This window comes from Zophobas morio, unplaced genomic scaffold, assembly GCF_036711695.1.
Source record: "Zophobas morio isolate AGI-343-1 ecotype UQ-CSIRO unplaced genomic scaffold, CSIRO_AGI_Zmor_V1 ptg000058l, whole genome shotgun sequence".
Taxonomy (NCBI): domain Eukaryota; kingdom Metazoa; phylum Arthropoda; class Insecta; order Coleoptera; family Tenebrionidae; genus Zophobas; species Zophobas morio.
In genome coordinates, this window is record NW_026972163.1 from 1,272,173 (window position 1) to 1,287,149 (window position 14,977).

The following is a 14,977-nucleotide window of genomic DNA, read 5'->3' on the forward strand; positions in this document are numbered from 1 at the left end:
TTATTATAGTGCTCCACAACTTTATTCTTGAAAATTATTATCACGATAACACAGTTAAATTTTAAAAATAGTAGGTACAATTCAAATTCACATTACAACTGATTGCAACAATTAGAATAGGTATTTCATCACAGTCAAGATACAGATTTGTCAATCCATACATAGAGCAAAATACCCTGTGAATGATGTTGAAGTAGGAAATGAAAAATAATCCACGTTTACATTTACTGCGTTTTCTTTGAGTCAACATCATTTTCAATAGGGCTGTCATCTATGATTTCATCAGTTCTTGTTTTATCAACAGGGTACAGCCTAGGCAAAATTCATGAATAAGAACAGATATCAAATTATGAAGTAAACTTACCATCTTTGATAGAGGTATATGAGAAAAACTACGTCATCTCTGAAGCACGCAACTCTATGAGCTGTGGGCATAGTAATAATAAATGCAAAAATGTCATCAATGAAGGTATTAAATGCCCTGTATGTAAATGCTCTCCATGGTAGAGCTGCTACTGACTTCAGTCTATAATTGATGAATAATTGAGGTAGCATGAAAAGAAAACCAAATGCGTATACACCATTCACCAAGCTATTGATGGTCCATGAATACCAACTAAAAATTAAATATTTTAATCCGTTGACACTTTATGGTAGTGTTAACACCATTTTAACCATACCTTTTATGTGATTGATACAGGAGAGAATAAATAGCTGCACAACCACAAAGAGGATATAAGAGATAACACAAATACTTCATGCACTCTTCATCATATTTTCTAGTCTGTAACTCCTCAGCGCTTTCATTTTTACCTTTACTAAATCTTAATCCTCCACTCCATGAAATACTTTTATTCAGCACTTTACTGATTTTCCAAAACTGGAAAAATGAGATATTATATTCCATAATTTGCTTGTACTCTACAATACTTACTTCTATAATAGTAGCAACTCCACTTGGAACTAAGACTAACAATGACGTGCCTTCATCTAATAAATATAGGAAAATAACCGTTTGTGAAAAGGCCCTCCATAATACACTACTAGTAGATAACCCTGCCATGGAAGTCTGGGCTTTCCAAAACTTCACATCATTTTTAAATGAAAGGAAATCAAGGAGTAACTGCAATATAAAAAAAAAATATTAGAGGAAAACCATGTGAAGACCACGTACATGAATGCTGCCAATAAGCACTGTTGCACAAAGCAAATAAACATTTGTATCTGCAAACACTCCTTTCACTTCATCTAAATCTTTTTCAGTAAACCCTAATGCAATGAACTGATGTAGCGTAGAATCAATTTGAGCAACAAATCTCATTTTTCCAACAGATACAGGGGTGTAGGTAAATAATATTTTCGCATCCATTGTTTCCCCAGTTATTTCCAACAAATCTCTCAGTCTCATTTGCATGATATCACGGTGAACAACTGGTAAAAATTGTCGTTTATGATTAATTCTTAAATGTCTTATTATTTCCATAGGAATATTTGACGAGGAAATTTCAAATTTGTCAGTACACATGATAATTGGAAATTTGGTTCTCAAATGTGTTACTGGCTTCACAGTTTGTTTCTTTGATTCTTCTTTTAATAAATTAAAAGCAGCACTTGCCGGAATGGCATATTTTGTTAATGGATACTTCAAATATGTAGCATCCGGCTGAGTCGCTAATTCATTTAAAGTGTAATGTTTTTTTTTAGAACTACTTGGAATGATAATTGTATGGATAGACATAGTACCATTATTTCTGACAACCTTTGGTAACTGAAGAGATATTTCCCTGAAAAAATAAATTTAATAACTGTTAGAAACGTGCCTAAAAATTACTTTTCCCATTTATCGTGATAATTGAATTTGTCTATATTAAGAATCAATTCAATATTTCCGGATTTTGAGTTGTCTGAAGCATAAACCAGCAAATCGAGATTTGGATTTGAATTTAAATAAGAAATATAACATTTATCTCCCACTATGCATGTTGGAACTCTGAATATACTAAACAAATTCCACATTGAATGCAGAATAAAAATAAAGAATAAAGTAGATGCTATGAATGATACGGAAATTCTCATTTTGCTTTGGTTTGAACTTGTAGACGTGTTTCGTGGTTATTTATTATGTCACTTATGGAATATAACATGTCAAACATCAAAGTTGACAATTCTGTCTAAAATGACTGGCCAATCATAAATCTCAGTGTAGGCGGGTAAATTAAAAATATTCTGTAACAACCAAATAACATCTAATTAACATTGGAATGGTAGTCTCTTGTCAATAATTAAATAGTGCGGAAATATGGTACTGCCTACAAAGTTATTTGTAAACTAAGATAAATGTAATTTCAACAGATAAACTGATTACATTAAACTACTTGTAAGCGCCAATAATCTAGCGCCCTGCTGTCAGATTTCTGTCATTTTTATCTGTCAATTCCATGTCTACGTTTGTAGTGCTAGTTATGGGGTATTTTTAGATGATTCCGGTAATATATGGAAATAATTTCATTATTTTAATGTGAAAAAGTTGAAATTTTTATAAACAATCATTTTTTGCTGTAAAGAATGTATGTTATATGCAAAATTATATTTCTGTCTCTCGTAATCGGGGCGTATTCAGACGAACACAATCACATAGTAAGTAAAACGTAAACAATACTATAGTTTCGTGGAATGTAAAACATGTAAATCGAAACATTTGTCACAGCATCGTCGTTTTTTACATGGTAATGTTTTTTTTAGTACGATGAAAATGAAGAGGTAATACTTTGGATGAATACAGTTGGCCCATATCACAATCGTCAGGAAACTTATGCTTATTTTTCATTACCATTTTGTGTTGGCAGTAAAGACACAATAAATCATTACCATGAAACACTCAGCGAGGCGTTACAAGGTGTTGAATTGGAATTTAGTGGGATTGAAATTGATTTTAAAAGTGAAGCATTGTCTGTCGTAATGTACAAAATCTTTATTAATTGATAATTTTAGGTAGAGTACAAAAGGGAGAATATTGTGCCGTGGAGCTAAATGAAGAAAAATACAAAGCCTTTGTCTATGCTGTAAAAAATCATTACTGGTATCAAATGTATATTGATGATTTACCAATTTGGGGCGTAGTAGGTGAAATGAAAGACAACAATTACTACATATGGACACACAAGAAATTTGAAATTGGCTATAATGGAAAGCAAATTATTGATGTTAATCTCACATCTGAAGATAAAGTTCTTTTAACTCCAAGTGCAAAATTAAGCTTCACTTATGAAGTGATATGGAAACCAACTGACACAAAGTTTGAAGATCGTTTTGATAAATATTTAGACCATAACTTCTTCCAACACAGAGTGAGTAGAGAGTAGTAACACTTAAAACTTAATGAAACATTTTATTATTTGTAGATACATTGGTTTAGTATATTTAACAGCTTTATGATGGTGATATTTTTAGTTGGTTTAGTTTCTATGATTCTAATGCGTACTTTACGTAAGGATTATGCCAGATACAGTAAAGATGAAGATATAGATGACATGGTAAGTTGTAAGATAATTGAATAATTAAGTAAGGTACTCAAATAATATCTGTTGGCATACAAACTTTACTGTAAAACTACCCTGCAGTTCCAGTTTTTGTTTTGGTGCTGTTTATGCTGTTGTTGCATTTGGATATAAATTCTGTTGTTGTTCTTCCCCAATAATCCCTTTTAATTGAAATAACGTGATGTCAACAAAAATCGCCCTCTAATTATGGACACTGCCAGATTAGCTGTCTTTCTCATCCCCTGTTGCGCATAAGAGATGATAAGAAAGACGTCTTGATTGTGCAGCACGTAATACAGAGCAATTTTTATTGATCACACCTTATTTATAGTAAACTATTAAAGTTTTGTGCTGAATCCTGAGCACTGTATACTAGGATTGTGTGTCAGTGTTGTAGCTCATGAAAAATACAGTTTCACTCAGAAACAAATGTCAACATAATGGGGAATAGCTAACATAAAAATTTCTTGTAACTTTATTATTATCTTTTACTACATGCGATTTTATTTGAAGCAGTTGCATCTGTTCATTGTAAAAATTATTTACATCTCAAGTTGAGGTGGTGGGGTTGCCTTCTTTACAAGTTGCAATAAGCACACATCCTCAACTGTCCAGCACCAGTACATATATCTTTTTTTTCTCTAATACATACTGAAGGTACTGTAGTATCACTAATATCAGAGTCAATATATTGTGTAACTCATAATCCGATTTTTAACTTTGTAGATAGTGAGAAATTTTGATTTCTTATCTTATTCAAGTTGAAACAGATTGCGTGAACCTTAGCTGAAAATAATTGTATTTTTTTATTGCATCAGTCGACCCATCTTCAAGATGCAAAGGTTTTTATGGGAATATTTTGTATGTGCTCATAGAATCATCAACAAAAATAAAATAATGCTGAACAATTTCAAGAGCGGCGAGGCCGTTGTAATTGGTAGGCGTACACAACTGTGTTCGAACGCCAATCAAGGTCGCACTTATGTGTACATGACAAGTGGTCGTTGGAGATTTTCGAGATGTGCCATGGGTATACTCGACGTGTATACATAGGTGTTTACCTATGTATGTGTAGACGTCAAGTGATAATAACTCGACTCAATGCAACACAGTCAGCTAACTATTTGACTGATATCGTACCGCGCTGTTCATATGATCCGCACAGTTCTTAAACTCACGATGCCTTTCTTTACGAACATACAATTGTTTCTATAACAACAATACGAGGGAATTTAAACAAGAATACGAACAAGCATTAGACGTAAATTTTAAAAATTGCGTCTATGTGCATCTACGCATGCGCGTACTCTTCTCATTTTCAAGTATTATAGGTCTCAGCCGAAATATTTTTAGATAAATTAATTTATTTTTTGAAAATTAAAGGAATGCTTCTTTTAAATAGAGACAAAAATAAGAAAATTTTCTATTAGATGGTACTTTTTAACCTCCACCTGAAAAAGAAGGATGTTATAATTTCGACTCCTTTGTCTCTCTCTGTGTACCACCATAGCTCCCAAACGGATGAACCGATTTCAATCCGGCTTTTTTTCTTTGAAAGCTGGTTCGATCTGGATGATTCTTAGCTTTTTAGATATTTTTGATGCTAATCACTTCAATCATTTCAAGATTATCAGTTGATGTCTATGTCTCTCTCTGTTGCACCGTAGCTCCCAAGCGGATGAACCGATTTCAGTGCGATTTCTTTAGTTTGAAGCTAGTTCAATAGGGACGGGTTCTTACGGGGGTGGTTTGATGAATAATTCGGTTCGCATCGTCTTGGAGGCTGAAAGAAGAAAAAGCAGTGATTGCATATGTAGATTTAAAGTATGCTTCCCATAAAGGACGTTTCTGTAATACCAAGTCATTCTGTCAGTAATTCTTCGTTTAGGAATTAATTGAATACTGTTGCGACGAGTGGTTTTTATTTAAAAAAAGAAAATTGCAATTTGTACAATGATTTAATTCTTCTTTTGGAAATGAAAATTGAGAAAGAAATCCATGAAAAGATTTTTCCTACATTGGGCGATGCGATTTGGATATTATAGGAAATTGTTTCAGTAATTTTAGTTCCTTTGTTGTTAAGATAAAACTCGCGATAATCGAAATCGTTTTTTTTTTTGAAGATCTACGTATTTACATTTACAAATAGGTTTTGTTAAATTCTTATCTGGGGTGAATTCAGTTACATTTTTTCTTAACCGGCACGATCTACAAACCTTTGTTTCCATTTATATTATTTTATTAATGTATTGATATAATGTCAGTCCTTGGACATGAGGTGAAATTTAATGTTTTTTCAGTAGTTTTCGCGTATTTTCAATAATATTTTGTTGATTTTTTTGTTTATTATTATTCTGAGGTGATTTTCATGATTTGTACTTCCCGAGCGTAAGCTAAGGAGGTATTGAAATCGAGTCCGTCGGGGGACTCTTCGTTTCGATGGGTCATGGCTCTAGAATACGAAAAAATGGGTGTCCCGTTTCTGTCCGTCGGTGATGAGGTTATCTCAAAATTGTACATAGTAAATGGGTTTTAAGTTGTATAAAATAACATAAATAGTCCTACACGTGTAGTTTATAAATTCGTGTTGAGTTTTTACCTGAAACGTCCAGATTTTTGGAAAAAATCAAAATTATATAACAACCTTTTGTAATTTAATTTTGGATCTGCAAAACCGAATGTGTTGAAATCTTGTGTGTTTCAAAGTTATGGTAAATTTTGAATCAAAATATATTTGCTTATCCCCCAAAAAAATTGAAATCGAAAAGATGAGAATACGCACGTTTTTATTTAATAAGAATTATAATAATAATAATATTCAGAATATTCTGTTCGACTGTGACTCATTCAAATCAAATAAATTTGACCTGACATTCTTCCAATGTATAAACAAACACTTGCAATTAAAGTTTGTTGTTATTGCTGAGAGGCTATTTTTTCCCGATGATTATCTAATTTAAATATATTTTACATTCTCCGTACTTGTGCAATTTGCGCCCACACGGCGCACGGGCTGCAAGAGTGTTATTTATGCCGTTGGTTTTTGCTTTATAGAGGTTATCACAAAATAAACATAGCAAAATCTAATTTTATAATTTTCAAAAAAAAAAAGGATTTGTTGGACTTGTACTTTGGAAGCGAAGGAAATTCTTTCGAAATAAACTGCGACCAATTTTTTTAGGTGGTTTTGTTCGTTTTTCAGCTGTGCGTTGGAAAAATATTATAAACGTTTATTTCAAAATATAGTTTTGTGGGAGATGAGTTTTTCTTGTGGTTTTCTTTATTTTTACAATTCTTTGAATTTCCTTGGTTTTTGGGTGATTTTTTTTCTTCCACCGGCTAGAAATGAAGTGCTGATTTACAGAAAACATCAAAATTAGAGAATTATCACTGTTCATTGAATTTGAAGGGATTTGTGTACATGTTTGTTTTTGCTTAATTTTGAAAAATTGATTAATAGGAAAATTTTTGGGAGATATGTTTTTCTTAGTTTATTTTTGATGATTTTAGCGGATTTTTTTATCTCCCACAGACTTGTACTTGTACAGTGTGGTTTTTTGCTTTGGGCACATAGGATAATTACATGGTGCGATGAAATTTATTTTTCCCTTGTTTTTCAGGATATTAGATTAGCTACACTTGTAATGGAGCTCATTGCTAATAATTCCTGTATAAACGATTGTTTTGTAAAACTAGCAATTTTGTTTAAATATTTCAAAAGTTAGAACCGAAAAATACAATTTGAATTGATTTACTGCAACTTCAGTTGGGTCTTTTGCATTCATCACAGTGATCCCCGGGATTTTTTCTTCTTTTTCTGCTTGTTGCAGAAGTTGTGCAACTAAATTAGTGGATCCTGGGATTTTTTAACCCGATTGTGAACAACAAAATTGTAATGAGTACTGATTAAAATTGTTTGGAATCTGTGAATGATCAATTTTTTGCATCACTGAAGTGATCTTGTATGCGGTTAAATACTGTAATTAGCTCAGATTTGAGTAGCTTTGAATTTGCGTCAGGTGGGATTAAACATATTTCCGGTAAATTAAAAATGAAAATTTTAACGTTAATTTTTGAAATAACTAAGCTGTTCCTTGTATTTAAACAAATGTTTGTTTTACGGATTAAATATGCATTATTCTCCTGTGTCGAGACCATGGGTTACGTGATACGCTAAAATGGTTAATTTTGATTACAGGAAAGAGATTTGGGTGATGAGTACGGTTGGAAACAGGTTCATGGTGATGTATTCCGTCCCGCTTCTCACTCACTCATTTTTTCGTCTCTCATTGGTGCAGGATACCAGTTGACAACTGTAGTTTTCAGTGTAATAGTTTTTGCAATTCTCGGAGAACTATATACAGAGTGAGTATTTTTACCCATAAAAGCTTGTGTGTAACTACATTTCATGTAGACGTGGATCTCTGTTATCTACTGCCATATTTGTGTACGCCATAACATCACCGATAAATGGATATTTTGGGGGGTCTCTTTATGCAAGAATGGGAGGTAAAATATGGATCAGGCAAATGACAATTTCGGCATTTATGCTGCCGGCTTTTGTGTGCGGTACAGCATTTTTCATCAACTTTATTGCTATTTATTATCACGCTTCAAGGGCTATACCTTTTGGAACTATGGTAAACAGAGACAACCACAAAAGTAGTCTTGCGATTAATGTGAAATTAGGTTGCAGTTACTTGTATATGTTTGTTCATCATTTTGCCGTTAACGTTGGTAGGGACTGTATTAGGGCGTAATTTAGCAGGACAACCCGATTATCCCTGTCGTATTAATGCAGTTCCTCGACCAATACCCGAAAAGAAATGGTTTATGGAACCAGGAGTTATAATACTGATGGGGGGAATTTTACCATTCGCCAGCATATTCATCGAAATGTAAGATAAGTGTGTCATTTGTTCAATTTTTGTGATAATTTTCGTTTAAGGTATTTTATTTTCACCTCATTTTGGGCATACAAGATCTACTACGTTTACGGATTTATGTTACTAGTGTTTATTATATTGATGATAGTAACAGTTTGCGTAACAATAGTCTGTACATATTTCTTACTCAATGCTGAAGATTATCGCTGGCAATGGACGTCCTTCCTAGCTGCAGCCTCTACGTCAGCATATGTTTACCTATATGCAATTTATTACTTCTTTTTCAAAACAAAGTAAGTGCACCTGTTTTGATTAAATGAGATTTATTTTGTGATTTTAGGATGTATGGGCTATTTCAAACTGCATTTTATTTTGGATATATGGCGCTTTTTAGCGGAGCTCTAGGGATTATGTGTGGTACTGTGGGGTATGTAGGCACCAGTGTGTTTGTTAGGAAAATATATTCTACTGTTAAAATTGACTGAAGTGATTACGTTATTTCTTTTGTAAATAGTCACCTTTTCGGATAAATTGTGCGGACTTTACACATCTTAAATTCGAATGTATAGTACATTCTTGTTAAATTGTGGATGTGTTATAAATAGTTTTTCTTTACTTTGTTCTTTTATCTTAATGTGATTTAAAATAAACTATTTATTATAAAGTATCTTTTCATAATAATTACTTCCTAAATTTTACTTAATAGTTTGTATACCATGTGTAATTTTATTGTTAATAAAATTTATAAAAACTAGAAGACGTCATTTCACTGCTTTTAATGTATCTGTGATTAAACAAGTGTATGTAAGTTTTACACACTAGTGGGTAATAATTACACATTCAGAGGTTAAAGGATGACATTCATAGTAGGTACTCGTCGTGGCAACAGCTTAATGTTAAACTCGGAAACTAACATCAAAAACGTGTTAGTATTATTACCTATTATGTCAATTTCTGTTCTTTTTAAAATTACATCAGGTTTTTCTTCTTTCAAATTATCGTTGTTTTTTTTTCTGAATTCACAGTATGTCAAAGTACGATTGTAATTCCATGTTTGTAATTATAGTTTTTTGTTATAAAAATTAAAATGTAAAATCGAGTAATGAAAACTTTTAACAAAATTAAAATGAAACAAAAGAGTTTAGAAAGGATCCAACAAACCTTTAGTATTACAAGCACAAACAGAAAACTATTAGCTGTAAACTAAAGTAGGTACCATCGGTGGACAAAAAAACTGGGACACAATTGGTAACTAGATAATCCTGAAAATTAGAAATTTAAAACGTGTAAGTCGGGTTCTGGTCAAGAAAATATTATTTTATGACATGTGGTTGACATTGAGAAAACACTGCATACACGACGTATATTTTAAAAAGCAAGCATGAGCGGAGGTATTTGTCTTAAAAGAAAATGAAATTTGATTTTGTCTTCTCAACCCAGAGGAGAGGGCTAATTCATTAATTACGAACACTTGATTTTTCAAAAAAACAAAAAATGTCTAACGTAAACACTCATAAATTGCAAGATGACGTCATCATTTGTTGGGGGAGGGCATAAATGAGCAAATTTTGATTAACGATTTACCATATATGTTTCCGATAACCTTTACAGTATTCGGTTTTGCAACTTCAAAGTTAACTTGTAAAATTTTGTTATACAATTTTGATTGTTTCCAAAAATTTGGATGTCTAGGGTAAAAAGTCAACACGGATTCATAAATTGCAAATGCAGGAGTATCTATTTTTATAAAATTTAAATAACATTTACTACTGTAAATTTTGAAGATGAGGCCATTCCATTGTTAGTACGAATGATAATGATTTGGTCTATACGATTTTCTTAACAAACATAAAATTTGATAACAATTGGTCCAGTAGTTTCGAAGATTGTCTGTGTAATAAAACGTGACATAGACACCAGACGGAAACAAGGTACCTATTTTTTTGTACTCATGGGGTCATGACACGTTGAAAATAGACTATTTTAAAACATTTTTTAACTTACGCTTGGGAAGCAAAAATTAAATAAACGTAAAATAAACCATAAAAATAATTTTAATATATTCAAAACGAAAAAAAAAAAAATTTGTTTCACAGTAGTAGTAGTAATAATATTATATCCGATTTATCATTTTTCGATGTGCCCTAATTGGTGTAGCAACCACTTCACTTCGATTTGTCAATTGTTTAGCCGTATTGACAAGGGTTTGGTATAGCAACTACTTTATAGGGCCCCCACTGGAAAAAAATCGCACGGATTCAGATCAGAAGAGCCAATCGGTCACAGCATTGGACTATCCAATCCACCTTCTTGGGTACTTGTGGTTAAACCACCTCTAGGAGGTTTCTTAAATTTTTATTTAAAAATCCCAAATATTCCAAAGTCAGAATGTTCAGTTATTCTGAAAAGTTGGATTTTCAATAGATTCATAGTGGTTTATATTAATCATGCATAGCAAGCTGATTTCAATGCAGTCAAATTAATTATAATGATTTTACACAGGTAAATGTTAGAATAGTACATAAAAAAGTTATTTGTAAAATTATGTGTAGGATGTTTGTAACTGACACCGCTTACTTTTCAACGTTAATTGTAGTAAAAAATACTGTTGTTTTTCTATTTATTATAAATATTCATATAAAGGTATGATAAGGTTCAGTAATTTATGTACTAACAATTATTTTCATAATACATCAAAACATAAAATTAAGTAATTAAGAAACTACAAGGTACATGACATAGTAGTAGTTGTAATAATAATAGGTATTACACAAGGCAATATACTAAATACAAAAAATATATTGACCTTCTACTTATTACTAGTTTCTTATTAGTAAAATGTACATAATTTATAAAAAATTTATACTTTAAAGGCACTCTCTCTTTATTAAGATACATGAAGGCACTTGTATTTGTTTCATACAATACTATCACACTTGCTTTAAAGTTTAAAATAAAAATCATTAATATAATTAAAGGCTGACCCACAGGAGGATGATTTACTTCGATGACACATTTTACGTTATTAAATTTATTATCATCGTGTAAATCTTTGTATATATAAAAAAAACACGACTGATTCAATAACATAGTTCGTCTCGTTTTATATGCTCCTAAATGTAATAAAAATTCGCGAAGAAAAGGCCCACCTTAAAACACAATAATATATAATTTGAAGTTTCAAAAAATTGCTCTGCATAATAAACAAGTGTAGTTTTAAGTATTGCACAAATATATCTTGCTGCAGGCAGTAAATACATTTATAGTTCTTGGGAACAGTAGGTTAATTACTGTGACAATTTAAAAAAAAAACATTCGTTAGTCAAACTTTGTAGTGTTAAACAACCGTAACAAGTGAACTGGCCAAGATCGCGATATATTTTTTATAATGGGTCTTTTATATTCGAATTGTAAAATTTTTTTAGGGAGAGCTAGAATGCTGCTTTTATGTGTAGGTTTATAACCATGTTAGTAAAGTTAAATAATAAACTTCGATTCTAATATTAACTGAAACATTTCGCATTTAGTAAAACGTAATTGTTGATTTCTTTCGTAATTTGTACATAAATACGTTTACGTTTTACTAAAGAAAAAAAAACAAAAAAATATTTCAACCTAGGGATAGCACACGAGGCTTAATACCAGTTTTACAAATACAACAAAATATATATTAACAATAGGGATTTAATAACAATTTGCGATTCATAGTTCAAATGTCATTGAGTGGATTATTTGAAAGTTATTTCAAATCATGGATATTAATACGAATAAAAAAATCACTCTTTAATCGCAAAATTTTTGAAAAAAATCGTTTTATCATTTAAATAACAAATATAAAAATATTTACAAAAGTGTGAATAGTTGATATAAATATAGAATATAAATTGTGGAGATCATGATTATTCTACAGGGGAACAAATATGAGATGTTAGGAAGCTTCATTAGAATGGTATTTCTCTTTATGAGCCAATAATTGTGAAACACGTATAAAACTTTTCATACAAACATTACAATCATTTGGCTTTTTAACAGAATGCGTTAGCATATGTCTAGTTAACACGTCATTTCGCCCAAATTTTTTGTTACAAACATCGCATTCAAATGGTTTTTCCTTTGTATGGATGAGCAAATGTTTATTTAAATTGTGCGCTTGTTGGAATCGCCTGTTACATATATTGCATACTGACGGTTTTTCGCCAGTATGTACCCTTGTATGTCTTTCTAAATCACATAACTTACGAAACTCTTTTCCACAAACTTCACACTTAAAAGCCTTTTTCTGAGGCACAGTTTTCTGTAGAACATGGACCGGTTGGTGATTTTCCAGAGCTTTCATTGATTTGAAGCCTTGACTGCACTTTTTGCAGACATATGGATGTTTACCTGAATGAAAAAATCAATCACTATATAATTCAAATAAATGGATTTACCTTGGTGTGTTCTTAAATGTGCAACTAACTGGTCCAGAGTTGTGTGGTTTTCATTGCACTTTAGGCAAAGATAAGGTTTATCCCCGTTGTGAGCTGCTTTATGCTTCTTTAGCTGAATGTAGCTGCCGAAAACTTGTGAGCAGATTTTACATTGGGGAGTTCTTTTAATCATTTTTTTATCTTCTTTAAAACCATCGTCGTCATCGTTTTTATTGGGGTGATCTTCGTTTGTATTATTACAATAGCTAGAGTACTCTTCAAATTCTTCAGCCTCTGGAGACGGGATATCGAATAAATCTTTATCAAACATATTTGGACCTACTTTTATATCCATAATATTAAACATTAGTTGATCTATAGCGTCTTCATCAGAATCTGATAATATTAATTCTGGTGTTGGTTCTCGTTTCAACCTTTCAACGTCCTCATAGTGAAGAGCAACTGAAGTAATCGTTTTGATATCAGGAGGGATATCTTCCGATGTTGGTTTATTTCTTGAATTGGGATCTTTTCCATTCCTATCCAGTTTTAGATTTAAGATGCTTTCTTCAAATGCAACATCCTCCTCAAATTCATATATGTGTTCATTGGCAACTGGTTCTGTAATAGTAATTTCTTTTATTTCTAACTCGGTATTACTGCTCTTAATACTATTATTTTCTTGGAATGAAGTCTCAGTTGGAGGCACTTCAATATCGTTTTCTATCACAGAATGTAGCATTGCTAGTTCAACTTTGTTATTTTCTTTTTCAACTTTTTCACACAATGGTTTTGGTGGAGGTATATCATCGTTGGTTTCTATTCTCTGGACTAGTGCAGTTTCCCTGTCATTAGCACATTGTGTTGGTGTAACTACTACAGTTTCATCTTTGATTACACCATTAATTGTCTTTGAATCATTACGTTCCCTGAGCGATTTTTTCCTAATTTTGGCTGGATTAAGGCATCTTTTTCGAGAACCCCTTTTGGAAGAGTTCTTTGGGGTAATGTGGTTTTCACCATTTAACGTTTTAAAACTGTTATTTTCATTGTTTATGATCACATCCGTTCTTACATTTCCTACTTTCATGTCTAATTCTTCCAGTAATAAAGGTGAATCGAAAAGTTGTGGGACGGGTTTCAAGCACAAGGATCCAAGAAAGACACATTTTGTTATTTGTGTGATATCCAGTCTGCATTCATTAGGTTTGAGCATGTCGATGTGCTTCCTCAAGCTCATTTTTCTTTTGTTAATTCCTACCAACAATTCTCGTTTCTTTTTTAAAACCAGGCTGTTTTTCACATCCATATTGAAAAAATGTATAGTTCTGAAGATTTATAAAGCTTGTTTGGGGTCCTCCTCAAATGATTTTGTAAGCGAGTTGTGGTTACGTTATTGGTGATAATATAGAAAATAAGAGCACTTACAATATAACGGAAGGGATTAAACTGATCACTAAACGATATTCATAATGTAAAACAATTTTTTTAAAGTATTTTTACTGATAAAAGTTAAACACTTGTTGCGCTTCCACCATAATTGATGAAATAAAGAAAAAGGGTAGGAATGGTAAGAGCGATTCACAGGCAGCCGCGTAGATGTCGCGTACATACATCTATTGTGTACCGTGTAATATTGGTTGCAGAACTCAACATGATTTTCATTATAAAGAATATTCTAACTGTTAATTATTATTATTATTGGGTTATAAATACTGATATCCTACGACTGTAAATTTTACAAACAGAGCTGTGCATGAGGTTTGGACTCACAGGAGTACAATAATGTGTATTTTAAGTCACGTCTTGCATATGCAACTTTATCTACAAGAACTCTTTTCTTAAACGATGATTTTTTTACGTGAATATATTTCTTTTACAATAATTAATAACTCTGAATTAAGATTTAACACAATTTTAGAATAACACATTTAAGACATCAAACGTAAAATGTATTTTTGGTAAAACCAAAACATGTAATTATGGTTGAAATTTTAACAGAATCGAGACCAGATCTGGTTTGTCTGCTAATTATGATTTAATTTAACGTGTGATGGATGGGTTTCGTTTTAAATAAAAACCATCGAAATAATTCCTTACAACGGTAGCAGTGTTCTTATACTTGGCCAAACTTAGAAATTAG

The 14,977-nt window shown here is 31.8% G+C and overlaps 3 protein-coding genes across 3 annotated transcripts; 1 reads left to right on the top strand and 2 right to left on the bottom strand.

Annotated features, from left to right (window-relative positions):
* LOC135143070 (lipid scramblase CLPTM1L) lies at positions 1 to 2,152 on the bottom strand. The gene is made up of 6 exons (XM_064074913.1): positions 1,832 to 2,152; positions 1,175 to 1,784; positions 935 to 1,123; positions 681 to 880; positions 365 to 616; positions 1 to 312 (listed from the first exon to the last, which is right to left on the bottom strand). Exons 1-6 carry the CDS (start codon positions 2,074 to 2,076, stop codon positions 225 to 227), a joined length of 1,584 nt encoding a protein of 527 aa, XP_063930983.1. The 5' UTR covers positions 2,077 to 2,152; the 3' UTR covers positions 1 to 224.
* Positions 2,153 to 2,424: 272 nt separating this feature from the next.
* On the top strand, positions 2,425 to 9,182 carry LOC135143069 (transmembrane 9 superfamily member 3). Its single transcript, XM_064074912.1, has 9 exons — positions 2,425 to 2,637; positions 2,743 to 2,938; positions 2,992 to 3,347; positions 3,402 to 3,533; positions 7,738 to 7,904; positions 7,954 to 8,179; positions 8,229 to 8,437; positions 8,488 to 8,718; positions 8,766 to 9,182. The coding sequence occupies exons 1-9, from the start codon at positions 2,566 to 2,568 to the stop codon at positions 8,908 to 8,910; spliced, it is 1,734 nt and encodes a 577-aa protein (XP_063930982.1). The 5' UTR covers positions 2,425 to 2,565; the 3' UTR covers positions 8,911 to 9,182.
* Positions 9,183 to 11,133: 1,951 nt separating this feature from the next.
* On the bottom strand, positions 11,134 to 14,368 carry LOC135143288 (zinc finger protein 112-like). The gene is made up of 2 exons (XM_064075158.1): positions 12,856 to 14,368; positions 11,134 to 12,808 (listed from the first exon to the last, which is right to left on the bottom strand). The coding sequence occupies exons 1-2, from the start codon at positions 14,141 to 14,143 to the stop codon at positions 12,354 to 12,356; spliced, it is 1,743 nt and encodes a 580-aa protein (XP_063931228.1). The 5' UTR covers positions 14,144 to 14,368; the 3' UTR covers positions 11,134 to 12,353.
* Between the last annotated feature and the right edge of the window lie 609 nt (positions 14,369 to 14,977).

Coding starts and splice junctions, on each gene's coding strand:
- LOC135143070 (XM_064074913.1), bottom strand. CDS start 2,076: ATGAGAATTTCCGTATCATTCATAGCATCTACTTTATTCTTTATTTTT. Junction 881..934: donor GAGTTGCTACTATTATAGAA/GTAAGTATTGTA, acceptor TCATTTTTCCAG/TTTTGGAAAATCAGTAAAGT. Junction 617..680: donor CTGTATCAATCACATAAAAG/GTATGGTTAAAA, acceptor TTTAATTTTTAG/TTGGTATTCATGGACCATCA.
- LOC135143069 (XM_064074912.1), top strand. CDS start 2,566: ATGTATGTTATATGCAAAATTATATTTCTGTCTCTCGTAATCGGGGCG. Junction 2,939..2,991: donor GATTGAAATTGATTTTAAAA/GTGAAGCATTGT, acceptor TGATAATTTTAG/GTAGAGTACAAAAGGGAGAA. Junction 8,438..8,487: donor GCCAGCATATTCATCGAAAT/GTAAGATAAGTG, acceptor TTTTCGTTTAAG/GTATTTTATTTTCACCTCAT.
- LOC135143288 (XM_064075158.1), bottom strand. CDS start 14,143: ATGGATGTGAAAAACAGCCTGGTTTTAAAAAAGAAACGAGAATTGTTG. Junction 12,809..12,855: donor ACATTTAAGAACACACCAAG/GTAAATCCATTT, acceptor TTTTTCATTCAG/GTAAACATCCATATGTCTGC.